Genomic DNA, 14751 nt, shown 5'->3' with positions numbered 1-14751 from the left:
TCCTACGGTCTTGGCGTGCATCCGTGCGTCGCTGCGGTCCGGTCCAAGGTCGACGGGCACGTGCACCTTCCGCCGACCACTGGCGACAACATCGATGTACTGTGGAGACCTCACGCCCCACGTGTTGAGCAATTCGGCGGTACGTCCACCCGGCCTCCCGCATGCCCACTATACGCCCTCGCTCAAAGTCCGTCAACTGCACATACGGTTCACGTCCACGCTGTCGCGGCATGCTACCAGTGTTAAAGACTGCGATGGAGCTCCGTATGCCACGGCAAACTGGCTGACACTGACGGCGGCGGTGCACAAATGCTGCGCAGCTAGCGCCATTCGACAGCCAACACCGCGGTTCCTGGTGTGTCCGCTGAGCCGTGCGTGTGATCATTGCTTGTATAGCCCTCTCGCAGTCTCCGGAGCAAGTATGGTGGGTCTGACACACCGGTGTCAATGTGTTCTTTTCTCCATTTCCAGGAGTGTATGTGTGGTGCAGTTGGCTTAGGAGCTCTCTAATTAGCGTAATGCACAGATATTAAATATAAAATATGTGGAGGGAAGCGGAGGGTGATGTGAGGCTAAGACGGTTTAGGAAGGGGCATGGTGTTGGAAAGGACAGGGGGAAAGCCGAACGATGGATGGGATAGGGAGGATGGAAGGGTAATAGAAGTGGAGGAGACGAAGGGTAACGAGGAGGGAGTAGAAGAGATTGGTCAAAAGGGGAGGTCAGGGTCAATCGAAGGTCAATGTGGAGTGGGTCTAGAATGCTGTTGCTCTCATTCCTTTGTCCAAAATACCAACTGAATCCCTATTCATACCGAATGACTTGACTTGTACGGACATACAGGATGCCTCAAAAACATTGAAATATCTTCTCGTGCAACACAACGACTTCATGATTTCAGTGACGCAGTGAATCGTGAGGAACGTCTTGTGTCAACACCAGTTATGTTGATCAGAGATTGATGGCTTGAAGCCCTTCGGAGCCCACCATAGCTGAAGAGCAAATAGTGACGAGACTCTCATTCTACTCTCTTTAAAAAGCTATTGGGTGCTAATTTTTCCATTTCCATTCTTTATTAACAACTTTAGTTAATATTTTATGTAGCCAAGATAGATATAGAGCCTATATACGTCACAGTAGTACAAGTTTACACGTCTACTAGCTCCGCAGATGATGAAGAGATTGAAAAATCGCACGATAAGATCAAATAATTTATACAGATAGTTAACAAAGACGGAAGTTGTACAGGAATGGGAGACTGGAATTCAGGAGTTGAAAAAAGAAGAGAAGCAGGAGAACATGGACTTTGGAGAAGGAATGAAAAGGAAAGCCGCTTGGTGCATTTCCGTACAGTGCATAACTGAATCATTGCTAACATTTTGTTTAAGAAGGATATATATATAACATGAAGAGACATGGAGACACTGGAAGATTACGAAGGGGTTTGGAAACCCGATTTTCAACTGCAAAAAGTTTCCAGGGGAAGAAGTGGACTCATACCAAAATTCACTGATTAAAAGCTGCAGATTCGAACTGAAGAAATTGTAGAAAATCTGAAAGTACCAAAGGTTTTGGAGTTTCAAAGGGAGCAGTAGGTAACTACTGACTGAATGAGACGAGGGAAACACAACAGCAGACGAATGGGTAAGTTTGACAACTGGTATAGTGAAAACATTCGAGAAATAATTGTAAAGAGACAAGGTCCCATGGAAATTCAGGGATAACACAAGAAATAACGAATTTAACTGAAGAATGGATAAAATTTAAAACACGACAAGTGCTATAAAAATGTTATCGACAAAAAGTGTGAACAGAAAAGCAGAGATGACTAGATGAGAAATACAAAGTTGTACAAGCATGCACTACTATGAGAAAGACGGATGCTGCATATAGAGGAAATTAAACACGTTTGGAGAAAAGAAAAGCAGTTACATGAATATCAACAGCTCAATGGAAAGCCAGTACTAAGCAAATAATGGAAAGCTGAAAAGTGGAAGATGGAGGGAATGTACAGAAAGGAAATGAACTTGAAGATAATATTATGGAAAGGAAAGTAAAAGTAGATAAAGACAAAATGGAGGATGAGAAGAATCCGACGGCTTACTGACAAACCTAAGTGAAACAAATCTCCTGGAGTAGACGATATTCCCTCAATACTACTAAGATCTTCGGAAGGGCTAGTCATTTCAACTGTGGAACACCTGGTGAGCAAGATACATCAGACAACCGAAATAGCTTAAGACTTCAAGAAGAATGTAAGAATTCCACTTTCAAAGAAGGCAGGAGCTGTAGGTGTGTACATTACCGAACTTTCGTTTAATAAAATCGTGGCTGCAAAATACTGACACATATTATTTACACTCTAATGGAAAGGCTCGTAGAAGCTGACCACGAGGAATATCGGTTTTGGTTCCAGAGAACTATAGCGACATGAGAGGCAAAACTGTTCCTGCGGCTTATCTGGAAGGAAGGTAGTTTGAAGAAAGGCAAACAGTGCTTGAATAGTTATTTACAAGGTGTACATAAACCAGAGTGCTCTTATAAGAGTCAAATGCCATGAAAGGGAAACTGTTACTGAACAGCGACTGAGACACGATTGAATCTCCGATGTTATTCAACCTATGCAACGACGACACGTGATCCGGGATTCGTGAGCCAGGGGTAGCGTCTGTGAAACTAATCAAATGTGCTGCTTCCCGGGCTGAAGCCCAGCCACGGTTTACAATATTAATCAAAATCGTCAGCCGTGGTAGTGAAGACGGAGTTACCCTCATTCTACCAATGGGTTTGTCAAAAGGACGGAGGAGCGGACAGAATTTCACGGGAACTTCTTTTCCTTGCGGTAGCAAACTCCACATTACGTGCATCCACATGATATGTAGCCTGTAATCTAAAAAGCTGAACGATGATCCCTCCTTTAGTAAAATATTCCAGAGTAGTACCTAATCGGATCTCTGTGAGGGAACTGCCAAGAGAGATATGATCACAAGAAAAAGGCAGAATAAGCAACGAAAGAGTAATATTCTATGAATCGGAGAAGGGAACGCTAGAAGTCTGAAGTGGGTACCTGAAATTAAATAGAAAGAAGATAAGGACTTCTTGTCAGACGAATGAAAAATAATATCAGCAGCACTAATAAATCTTGTAACAGTAATAATATTAGTTATGAACACGGAGATAGGGTGGAGAGTGAGTTACTGTGAACATTTCAATGATAGAGTTGTTCTCATCAGAATCGAAAGCAAGCTAGCGCCGAAAGTAGTTCAGATGTATGTGCTGACGACAAAAGATAGAGAGACAGAGAAAGTACACGAGAATATTGAACGGGTAATTCAGTATGTTGAACGGGATGATAATCCAATGACCATTGGGGATTGTAACGTTTTAGTAGGGGAAGGAACAAAAGAAAGAGTTACAGAAGAACATGGCCTTAGCCGTTCGAATGAAAGAGGAGGAAAATAAATTAAGTTCTGGAATAAATTTCAGCTAGTAATAGCGGATATACTTCAAACATCACAGGAGGAGGACGTACACGCGGGGAGGAATTGAAGACGAGGAAAATTCCATCTGGATTACATAATGGTCAGACAGAGGCTCCGGAATCATTTATTAAATTACAAAACATGTCAGTTATCATATATAGACTCGTATCAAAATTTAGTTATGATGAAGAGCAGGCTGAAGTTTAAGAGACTCGTCCGGAGGCATCAACATGGGAAGAAGACGGATTCTGAGATACTGAGGGATGAAGTTCACCGACGCCAGTGATATTGCCAAGATGAATTCGACAGTAGGTAGTCCAGCTGAGGAGGAGTGGGCATCTCTAAAATGGGCAATCACAGAACGTCGACAGAAAAATGTAGTGCAAGGAAGATAAATGCAAAGAAACTATGAGTGGCAGAGAAAATACTTCAACTGACGGCCGAAAGCGGGAAGTTCAGAAATATTCAGGGAAATTCAGGAATTCAGAAATAGAAGTCACTTAGAAATGAAAGAAACAGGAAGTTCAGAGAAGCTGAGGGAAAATGATTGAAACAAAATTGTGAGGACATCGAAAAGGAAATGGTCGTCGAAAGCATACAGGAAGGACAAAACAAACGTTCGGAGAAATTAAAGATGCAATGGGAATTGCTTTGTTACCATGGAACGGGACTTTTGCAAATTGGAGGCTCCTACGAGCGGGAGGACTCGTCAGATGATGTACGTGAGAAAGAAATGGGAGTTGATACGAAAGATATAAAGGATCCAGAATTAGTGTCAAAGCTGAACAGAGCTTTGGATATTTGGTAACAAAGAAGGTAGAAGAAATGGATAACATTCCTTTGCGATTTCTGAAATCATCGTGGGAAGTGACAGCCAAAGGACTATTCAAGTTAGTTTAGGGAGTCTCTAGGTCTGGAGACTTTCGGAAAAATATCGTCCACAAATCCCAAAGATAGCAAAGGGGGAAAAAATGTGAAGACTATCTTATAATCAACCTGGCAACTCGTGTAACCAAGTTCCTGCAAGAATAGTATACAGAGGAATTTAAAAGAAAATTGAGAATCTGTTAGAGGTCGATTAGTTTGGCTTTTGGAAAGATAAGGACACGAGGGAGGTAGTTCTAAGTTTGTATCTGATAATGTAAGGCCGCAGTAGGTGCTGTGATGTTTTAGGGGTGTTTATCGTAGCGCGAATTGGATCCAAGTCGCGCTGACTGAGGCGTCTTGCCACGGTTCATGCGGCTCCCCCCGTCGGAGGTTCGAGCCCTCCCTAGAGCGTGGGTGTGTGTGTTGTCCTTAGCATAAGTTAGTTTAAGTTAGATTAAGAAGTGTGTAAGTCTAGGGACCGATGATCTCAGCAGTTTGGTCCCACAGGAACTTACCACAAAATTAAGGTTATCGTGAACATGATGTAAGTGAAGTTCTCTGTTCTGTACCCAGACGGGCCAATAGGGCCCAACCGACTGCCGTGTCAACCTCTGCCAAAGGCTTCTTTGGACGCTGGATGGTAGGGTAATGTGGTCGGCACACGGCACTCCCAACCATAGCCGGGTTTCTTGACCTACTCCAGTGGAGCAGCTCCTCAGTTGGCCACACGAGGCTGAGTGCATCCTGTATCAGTCTTTCCACCGCGGAAAGATCCATGCCTGGGCCGGGAATAGAACCCACGTCCTTTGCTGCGCTGACCAATCACGAGAGGAACACAGCGGTTGCCACAACTCGATTTCCCAGAAACTTCGCTCAGCGGAAGAGGAGTCAAAATAAGAAAGTAACGGAACACGTATCTCGTTTTATCCGTAAATATTCGACCGTTTCTTGGCAAACGACGGTCAAATCTTTAGAGGTACCATACGTACCTTCAAGCCAGTATGTGGATCAACCGAAGCGGTGGCACAGTGGGTCGCACCTTCACAATTTTACATTCCATTTTCAAAACCTGATTATTATTTTTATTTTGTATTTTGGTCTTCCACTTATCTATCCATGTCCGTAAAAGATTACTATGCGAATGTTTCCAACATACAGCGAAATAAAGTAAACCTATTCGTCTACTAATAGTACGGATGATGAATGAATGAAAAATTGATAAAAGAATGAAAAAAAAATATTTCAAATACTTTCCAATGAAATTCGTGTAGCGTATCGTATTTCGTAATCAAATGCAAGCGGCGCTCTTCGGGAAAGTGATCCGTCACTCGTGGTTTGCCGCAAAATTATTGCCAACGCGTGAAATCTTCAGCAGTGTGAATGGCGTCTCTTTTCCGAGTGAGATTTCTATGAAGATATTTCGCTGTGGCAAACCTCCCCTTGCGCACTGCTCGTGGTGTTCTAAAATTCTCTGTTTCAAATGTTTCTACGATCAGTATAATCCAAGGGAAAGCATAAAATCTTCCTGAAGAATAAACAGAAAATATAAGATCTAAGAACTGATATAAAAATGGAATATAAGAATATGATATTTTAGAAAGATTGCAACCGTTGAAAATATTATACACATCTATTACATAATCAATATACACTAAGTGATCAAAAGTATCCGAACAGCCCAAAAACAAACGTTTTTATATTATGTGTATTGTTCTGCCATCTTCTGGCAGGTACTCCACATCAGCGACCTCAGTAGTCATTAGACATCGTGAGGGAGCAGAATGGGGTGCTCCGCGGAACCCACGGACTTCGGGGATGATTGGGTGTCACTTGCGTCATACATCTGTACGCGAGATTTACACATTACTAACTGATTCCAATGTGATTGTGAAGTGGAAACGTGAAGGGACACATATAAAGCGTACAGGCCGGCCTCGTCTGTTGACTGACAGAAACTGACGACGGTTGAAGAGGTTCGTAATGTGTAATAGGCAGACATCTGTCCAGCCCATCACACAGGAATTCCCAACTGCATCAGGATCCACTGCAAGTACTATGTCAGTTAGGCGGGGGTACAGAAAACTTAGATTTCATGGCTAAGCGGATAAGCCACACATCACTCCAGTAAATACCAAACGACGCCTCGCTCGGTGGAAGCAGGGCAAACGCTGGACGATTGAACAGTGGGAAAACGTTGTGTGGAGTGACAAATCACAGTACACAATGCGGCGATCTGATGGCAGGGTGTGGGTGTGGCGAATGCCTGGTGAACGTCATCTGCCAGCGTGTGTGGTGCCAACAGTGAAATTCGGAGGTGGGGTGTTATGATGTGGTCGTGTTTTTCATGGAGGGGCTTGCACCCCTTGTTGTTTTCCGTGGCACTATCACAGCACAGGCCTACATTGATGTTCTAAGCACCTTCTTGCTGTCCACTGTTGAAGAGCAATTCGGGGATGGCGATTGCATTTTCAGCACGATCGAGCTCCTGTTCATAATGCACGGCCTGTGGCGGAGTGGTTACACGACAATAAATTCCCTGTAATGCACTGGCCTGCACAGAGTCCTGACCTGAATCATATAGAACACCTTTGGGATGCTCTGGAACGCCGTCATCGTGCCAGGAGTCACCGACCGACATCGATACATCTCCTCAGTGCAGCCATTCCACAAGAAACTTTCCAGCATCTGACTGAACGTGTGCCCACGAAAGTTGAAGCTGTCATCATGGCTAAGGGTGGGACACCACCATATTGAATTCCAGCATTATCCATGGAGAGCGCCACGAACTTTTCATTTTGAGTCACGTGTTCGGAAACTTTTGATCACATATTGTGGAACCCATTTCTAATTTTACTATTAATGTAGCGCGCTTGTATCTCCTAGCTTGATAAGAAACATTCGTGTATTAATCTTCTACGAACATCAGCAGATAAATGAAAAAATAAAATAAAAAAAAATAATAATGTGGTTTAGACGGAAAATTGGGAAACCACGACGCCATCCACTGTACCACCAAAGGGGCTGAGCTTATTGCTCGCTAAACGACATTTAAATTAGGTCGAAACTATGCCGGTCGATTTCTCAGTGTCTAGTGTCTACAGAAAAGCCGAAATACGTGTTCGTTTCTTTTGATTCCTCTTCCACTAAGTGAAATCTCTGGGAAATCGGATTATGGTACCTCCCGTGTTCTCCTCGTTAGCTATGGAGGTGACTGAAACGAAGCAATCAATATCCCCGAAATTTGGAAACTCTATGAGGTCTGATTATCAACGACTGATTTGTATTGAATAAATAGTACTTGAAGAATCTTACGGACTCTCTTTCTCGCCAAATACTGGCCATCGTCAAGGCTAGTGGCGATTAAATGGTATCAGCGTGTGCTTATCTGAACCATTCAGCCCTATATCGATGGCAGTACGTCAGATACAGGGTGTTTCAAAAATGACGGCAATACAAACTAAACGAGCAGCGATAGAAATACACCGTTTGTTGCAATATGCTTGGGACAACAGTACATTTTCAGGCAGACAAACTTTCGAAATTACAGTAGTTACAATTGTCAACAACAGATGGCGCTGCGATCTGGGAAACTCTACAGTACGATATTTTCCACATATCCACCATGCGTAGCAATAATATGGCGTAGTCTCTGAATGAAATTACCCGAAACCTTTGACAACGTGCCTGGCGGAATGGCTTCACATGCAGATGAGATGTACTGCTTCAGCTATTCAATTGTTTCTGGATTCTGGCGGTACACGTGGTCTTTCAAGTGTCCCCACAGAAAGAAGTCACAGGGGTTCATGTCTGGCGAATAGGGAGGCCAATCCACGCCGCCTCCTGTATGTTTCGGATAGCCCAAAGCAATCATACGATCATCGAAATATTCATTCAGGAAATTAAAGACGTCGGCCGTGCGATGTGGCCGGGCACCATCTTGCATAAACCACGAGGTGATCGCAGTGTCGTCTAAGGCAGTTTGTACCGCCACAAATTCACGAAGAATGTCCAGATAGCGTAATGCAGTAATCGTTTCTGATCTGAAAAATGGGCCAATGATTCCTTTGGAAGAAATGGCAGCCCAGACCAGCACTTTTTGAGGTTGCAGGGACGACGGGACTGCAACATGGGACTTTTCGGTTCCCCATATGCGCCAGTTCTGTTTATTGACGAAGCCGTCCAGGTAAAAATAAGCTTCGTCAGTAAACCAAATGCTGCCCACATGCATATCTCCGTCATCAATCCTGTGCACTATATCGTTAGCGAATGTCTCTCGTACAGCAATGGTAGCGGCGCTGAGGGGTTGCCGCGTTTGAATTTTGTATGGATAGAGGTGTAAGCTCTGGCGCATGAGACGATACGTGGACGTTGGCGTCATTTGGACCGCAGCTGCAACACGGCGAACGGAAACCCAAGGCCGCTGTTGGATCACTAGCTGCGCGTTGCCCTCTGTGGTTGCCGTACGCGGTCGCCCTACCTTTCCAGCACGTTCATCCGTCACGTTCCCAGTCCGTTGAAATTTTTCAAACAGATCCTTTATTGTATCGCTTTGCGGTCCTTTGGTTACATTAAACCTCCGTTGAAAACTTCGTCTTGTTGCAACAACACTGTGTTCTAGGCGGTGGAATTCCAAACCAGAAAAATCCTCTGTTCTAAGGAATAAACGATGTTGTCCACAGCACACTTGCACGTTGTGAACAGCACACGCTTACAGCAGAAAGACGACGTACAGAATGGCGCACCCACAGACTGCGTTGTGTTCTATATCTTTCACATCACTTGCAGCGCCATCTGTTATTGAAAATTGTAACTACTGTAATTTCAAAAGTTTGTCCTCCTGAAAATGTACTGTTGTGCCAAGCATATTGCAAGAAACGGTGTATTTCTATCGCTGCTCGTTTAGTTTTTATTGCCGTTTCAAAAATTTAGGTCATTTTAGAAACACCCTGTAAGATCGTACTCTATAACGTGGTGTTTGGTGGAAAGATATTCGATCAAGATGCTCTGTGGGACAGATCGGTTGAAACATTTATTGATACAGGTGGCTTATCAGACATAAATACGGGAGTGCCGCTCACTCTGAGGAGAGCAGCGCCCCCTTGACGCAGTATCAAGCCAGTGTTAGGAACGATCACTACAGTCCGATTAAAATCAGTTGAGAGCTGACGTCTCTCACTTGCCGCTGCAGTGTTGCCACATCCGTTACAGTCTACCACTCGGTTATGGGCGACACACAAACACAGCGGGGTCACTTCACAAACGCTGAGGCGGAGCAATATTGGCCAGCTTCGGCTGCAATACTTCAGTTCTGGTGCTGAAAGCGAACTGTAATTTCTCGCCGTCACTGATTACCTGCAATTACTCTCACGCTGGCCGCACGGGCTGCATCATTACCAATCGATGGGCAATCCTTGTTGACATCTGGCTGCAGATTATAGGCGACACAAGCTGGTTCCAAACGAAAAAAAAGGTAGGAAGAAAAATATGAGCAAATAAAGAACTCAATATGATGATGAAAATGACACGGGAAAGTATTGGAAAGAGAAAAAATACATTTTGCGAATTAACTGAAAAGAAAGATATACAAAGTCTATTGATTAGATTTGACAAGATTCGGAGAGGAACCCTTCTACACGTCTGTCTTGTATGCTAACTACTACTGCATGCCATTATGCTTCAGAAAGCTGTTGTATTTAAGACTCTGGCATCCCAGTCGCAACGATTAACTGCAGCCTTCAAAAATTCGGCTTCACTCAATGTCATGCGAAGCGTAGATAATTAAAGCCAATGATAACTGTACAAATTAAGTTGAATCATGTCTTGCGCGGAACGATCCAGTAGTTTTTGGTTACTACTGTGTATGAAACGTGTTTATTTAGTTAATATGGTTGGTGTGTGTGTGTGTGTGTGTGTGTGTGTGTGTGTGTTTTGTTTTTGGTTTGGTTATCATCTGTGATAAATTGTAAAATAAAAGAAACAGACCCAGCATTCGAGATGCAGGCACATCAAGAAACAATGCTGGACAAGTAATTGGAAGTGAACTAATTGTTGAGGCAGTTTGGCAACAGCGAAAGATTCAGGCTTGACACTGAGCGCTGTGAATGGTGGAAACAAGCTCCAGTTAGTGAAGTGTGAACTATCAAGTAATTTTAATCGTGCCATAGCTGTCCAGCAAGCAGGTGAGACGAACCTGGTAGGAGGAGAGGCAGCCGAGCAGCCAGTCGCCGCCGGAGGAGGCGCGGTGGCGCTCGAGCACGTCCAGCTGCTTGCTGGTGATGCAGTACTGCTCTCGGATGTCCTGCTTGCTGTACGGCGGAGCCGGCACGCCCCCGCCGCCCCCGCTCAGCAGACGACCGCCGCGCCGTGGACCCATCGTTTCATCGTCGCTCGTGCTGCTCGGCGCGATGTCCGCCTGCAACAGCCCGTTCCCCAGCGTCACACACACACACACAAACACACATGGACACACACACACACACACACAGAGGCAGACATTGTACCTCGTGATACAGCCAAAGCGGCGAAATAGGACAGAAAATTCATGTCCCAGATAACGAGATCGAAATGACTACTGCATCGAAGCACTGCTCAAAGTTTACGCTAAATCTGTAGCCTTATTATCTATTTCCGTATCTCTCTTCTTTTACTTCCTTCGTCTTATACGTTTTTTTCTGCCTCCTTACTCTATTCCCTTACCTTTTTCCCTTGCTGTGCCTCTCTTCCTTTCTGTTTTGCATTCCTCCCTATTCCATTTCCTCATTCCTGTTCTCTTTATCTCTTTCCCCTTCTATTTCTTTCACATAACACTTTCACTTTTGCGCTCTTTCTTCTTTTTCACCCACTTACATTTCCTTTCCTTTATTCTTTATTTTTCCTTTTCCCCTATTTTCCTTTCCACGTCTTGCTTACCCCCACCCCCATTATCCTCTTTATTTCTTTCCTGCCCTATATACAGGGTGAGACACCTAACGTTACCGCTGGATATATTTCGTAAACCACATCAAATAATGACGAACAGATTCCACAGACCGAAAGTGAGGAGAGGGGCTAGCGTAATTGTTTAATACAAACCATACAAAAATGCACGGAAGTAGGTTTTTTGACACAAACCTACGTTTTTTTAATGGAACCACGTTAGTTTTGTTAGCACGTCTGAACATATAAACAAATACGTAATCAGTGCCGCTTGTTGCATTGTAAAATGTTAGTTACATCCGGAGATACTGTAACCTAAAGTTGACGCTTGAAACCTCCGACGTTCAGTTGCATGTTGTAACAAACACGGGCCACGGTCGGCGAGCAGCATCTGCAGGGACATGTTTACAATGAGGACCGTTCTCCTGATCTTACACCTCTGGCCATATTTCTGTGGGATACGTTAAAGGAGAATGTGTACCGTGACGTGCCTACAACCCCAGAGGATATGAAACAACGTATTGTGGCAGCCTGCGGCGACATTACACCAGATGTACTGCGGCGTGTACGACATTCATTACGCCAGAGATTGCAATTGTGTGCAGCAAATGATGGCCACCACATTGAACATCTATTGGCCTGACATGTCGGGACACACTCTATTCCGCTCCGTAATTGAAAACGTTAACCACGTTTACCTCACCCCTCATGGTAATGTACATGCGCCTCAGTGAAGAAGACCAATAAAAAAGATGTTAGCATGTGGACGTAATGTGCTGTTCCAGTCTCTTCTGTACCTAAAGTCCATCACCGTTCCCTTTGGATCCCTACGTAATTCGGTGCTCTCCGATACACACGATCGAACAGCGGAGGAGTGGTACTCAAGCGTCAACTTTAGGTTACAATATCTCCGGATGTAATTAACATTTTACAATACAACAAACGGCACTGATTACGCATTTGTTTATATGTTCAGATTTGCTAACAAAACTAACGGGGTTCCATTTTAAAAAAACGTAGGTTTGTGTTAAAAAACATAGTTCCGCGCATTTTTTTTATGGTCTGTATTAACCAATTACAGTAGCCCCTCTCCTCACGTTCGGTCTGTGGAATCGATTCGTCAGTATTTGTTGTGGTTTACGAAATATATCCAGCGGTAATGTTAGGTGACTCACCCTATATATGGGTTGGATAAAAAGTAGAGGGAACTCAGTTATATTTCGTACTAGACTTTATTGGCAGACATTCATCGTATCTCACACTTCAATGCAATCGTGCCGCATCTCGATCATATTCCTCGACCGAGATAGAAGAGAGATGTCGTATACTGTCAGCGTGTCCATCTCTGTTGATGTCCCGCAAAGACCGCCCTATGGCACGCATGCTGTCTTCTCTTGCACTGTAGCACGTGCCACGACGGGGTCTCCTTCACTTTGGCGAACAGATTGTAATCGCACTGACTCAGATCGGGTGAATATGATGTTTGTTCCAGTGTCTCCCACCCCCATGTACACAGGAGCTCCTGCACGGGGTTCGCCGTGTGGCATTATCCATTGTCAACAAAGATAATGGAATGTAGTGCTAGAAGGAACACTGTGGTGTACTCCGACCCTACCCACTTAAATCTTGATCCAGCACGTTGTTCGTGTTTCCTAAACTCACTGTTATGGCGTTTCAACTGGTCTCCCACACTTTCTGACAGTACACACAGCAACTGACTCAAACACAGCCGTCACGGTCACTGCATTGTTTCAACTGACCTCATGCTGTCAGCTACAGACAGCGGGAAAAGGATTTGACGTAAATCCTTCATGTTGAGGTAGTGCTGCTACTACCTTTTATCCAGTCCATGTACTTTCCAGTTCTCCTTCTTCCTTCCCATTCATCTTTGCACTTATGTCCGATTTTCTCGTCCTTTCCAAACTCCTGCCCCCTAAATGCTCCCCTCTCCTTTTTCCACTTCTGTTTCCTTACACACATTCCTTATTTCTTCCTTTGAATCGCTATTTGATGCAGCAGAGCTATCCGTAAGGTTAGAAGCTGAAGTAGTAAATAAAATTTGTGCCAAGGTTGGGACTTGAAAGTGGTTCTCTTGCTTACTAGCCACACGTGTCATCCACTACATAATCCTAGCATACTGACTAGATAGCTACGCGGACTACTGATTCCAGCACCCTCCCTAACACAAACTTGAATTCACACCTCAGCCTGTCTTGATAGTCTGTATTGCAGGGTGGTGTAGTGGATAACAAATCTGCCTAGGTAGCTGGCGACATAGGTTCAAGTCACGCCCTGGAACAAATTTTAATTAATTCCTTTAGCTTTACTTCTTATCGAAGATGAAACTGACATTCAGTATTTATCCACGAAAATGTATTTCCATTAAAATGTTCTGTTTCAGGGCGTTGTAAGCGTATTGTCACACATTGCTGGCTTAGTTGTGGAGTATCTTTGCGGGCAGCCGCGTCTCTAGAGTTGAGCGCGGGACATCGAACTGTTATGTTGTGTTGTGGATAGCTCTGCATGTAAGAAGCATTGTTAGTACGGAAGTGGAAGTGTTGATACAAGTGCTATTACAGTAAAGTGATGAAATATGGAAGGATACAGAGGAAAGTGCTTCAAGATGTGATTAAAAATGAGCAGTGCCGCCGATAACGTATTTGTGTATCGTCTCATTGCGTGTCCTACCGTACTGTATCAATCATCCGCGCCGTGATCGGTCTTTCAGAGAATTTACTGATGTGAATCAGTAGAAATTATTCACCATAAAAGAGCACAGTCAAGTGCCATTGTTTTGTAGCGAGCGTCAGGAAGTGCGTTCGATCATCGCGTTTCCGCATTATCAACAATCAGCCGCGACGCGACGAATATTCGCACGCTCGTACAAGTGAGAACTGAAAAATTAACTTTACGGACAGTGCTAATCATTACTAGTGTGAAGGAGGACTGGTACCAAAAGAAATCTGTGTATGCCTGGCGAGCGTAAGAACTTTCGTTTGATTATTCGGCTTTCGCGTCATCAATAATCATCAGCGCTGTTTTCGGTACCCGTACGCTCGTTCAAGTCATATTGTGGACAGATAATCATCAAGATTGTTAATTGGGATAAATATTTACGACTCAGAGTGTAAACAGTGCAACCTGTGATTTCTTATCGTCTCACAATATAGTTGTTCATAGCAGAGGTAGGACAGTATTGTGTTTTAACGTTGAGTGGCCCCCTAAATCCGCTTGCATTTTTCGATAGGTATTTTCAGGTAAGCCAGCAGCAGTGTGGAGCAGAACATCACGACCTCCGCGGCTTTGTCAGGTACGAGGTGTGGACAGGGCGCACGGTCGAAACGAGAAGCCAGTTTAAGGTATCCCTCCCATTTGTACTCTCGGGCATGCTACAGCATTAATGCAGCATACATGCAACGTAACGCCATCCTGATGCAGATGTGCAAGCATCGATATGTAGACAAAGAATTAGCGAACCATCCCTGCCAT

General features: G+C 44.2%; 1 protein-coding gene across 1 annotated transcript in view; it reads right to left on the bottom strand.

Annotated features, from left to right (window-relative positions):
* Positions 1 to 14751, bottom strand: part of LOC126335960 (uncharacterized) — a 1093560-nt gene that overhangs the window by 391948 nt on the left and 686861 nt on the right. Inside the window, exon 3 of the mRNA XM_049999436.1 lies at positions 10538 to 10759. Coding sequence (XP_049855393.1) covers positions 10538 to 10759 — 222 coding nt within the window. The remainder of the gene's footprint in view (positions 1 to 10537; positions 10760 to 14751) is intronic.

This window comes from Schistocerca gregaria, chromosome 2, assembly GCF_023897955.1.
Source record: "Schistocerca gregaria isolate iqSchGreg1 chromosome 2, iqSchGreg1.2, whole genome shotgun sequence".
NCBI lineage: Eukaryota > Metazoa > Arthropoda > Insecta > Orthoptera > Acrididae > Schistocerca > Schistocerca gregaria.
This window is presented reverse-complemented; position numbering and strand designations above follow the sequence as displayed.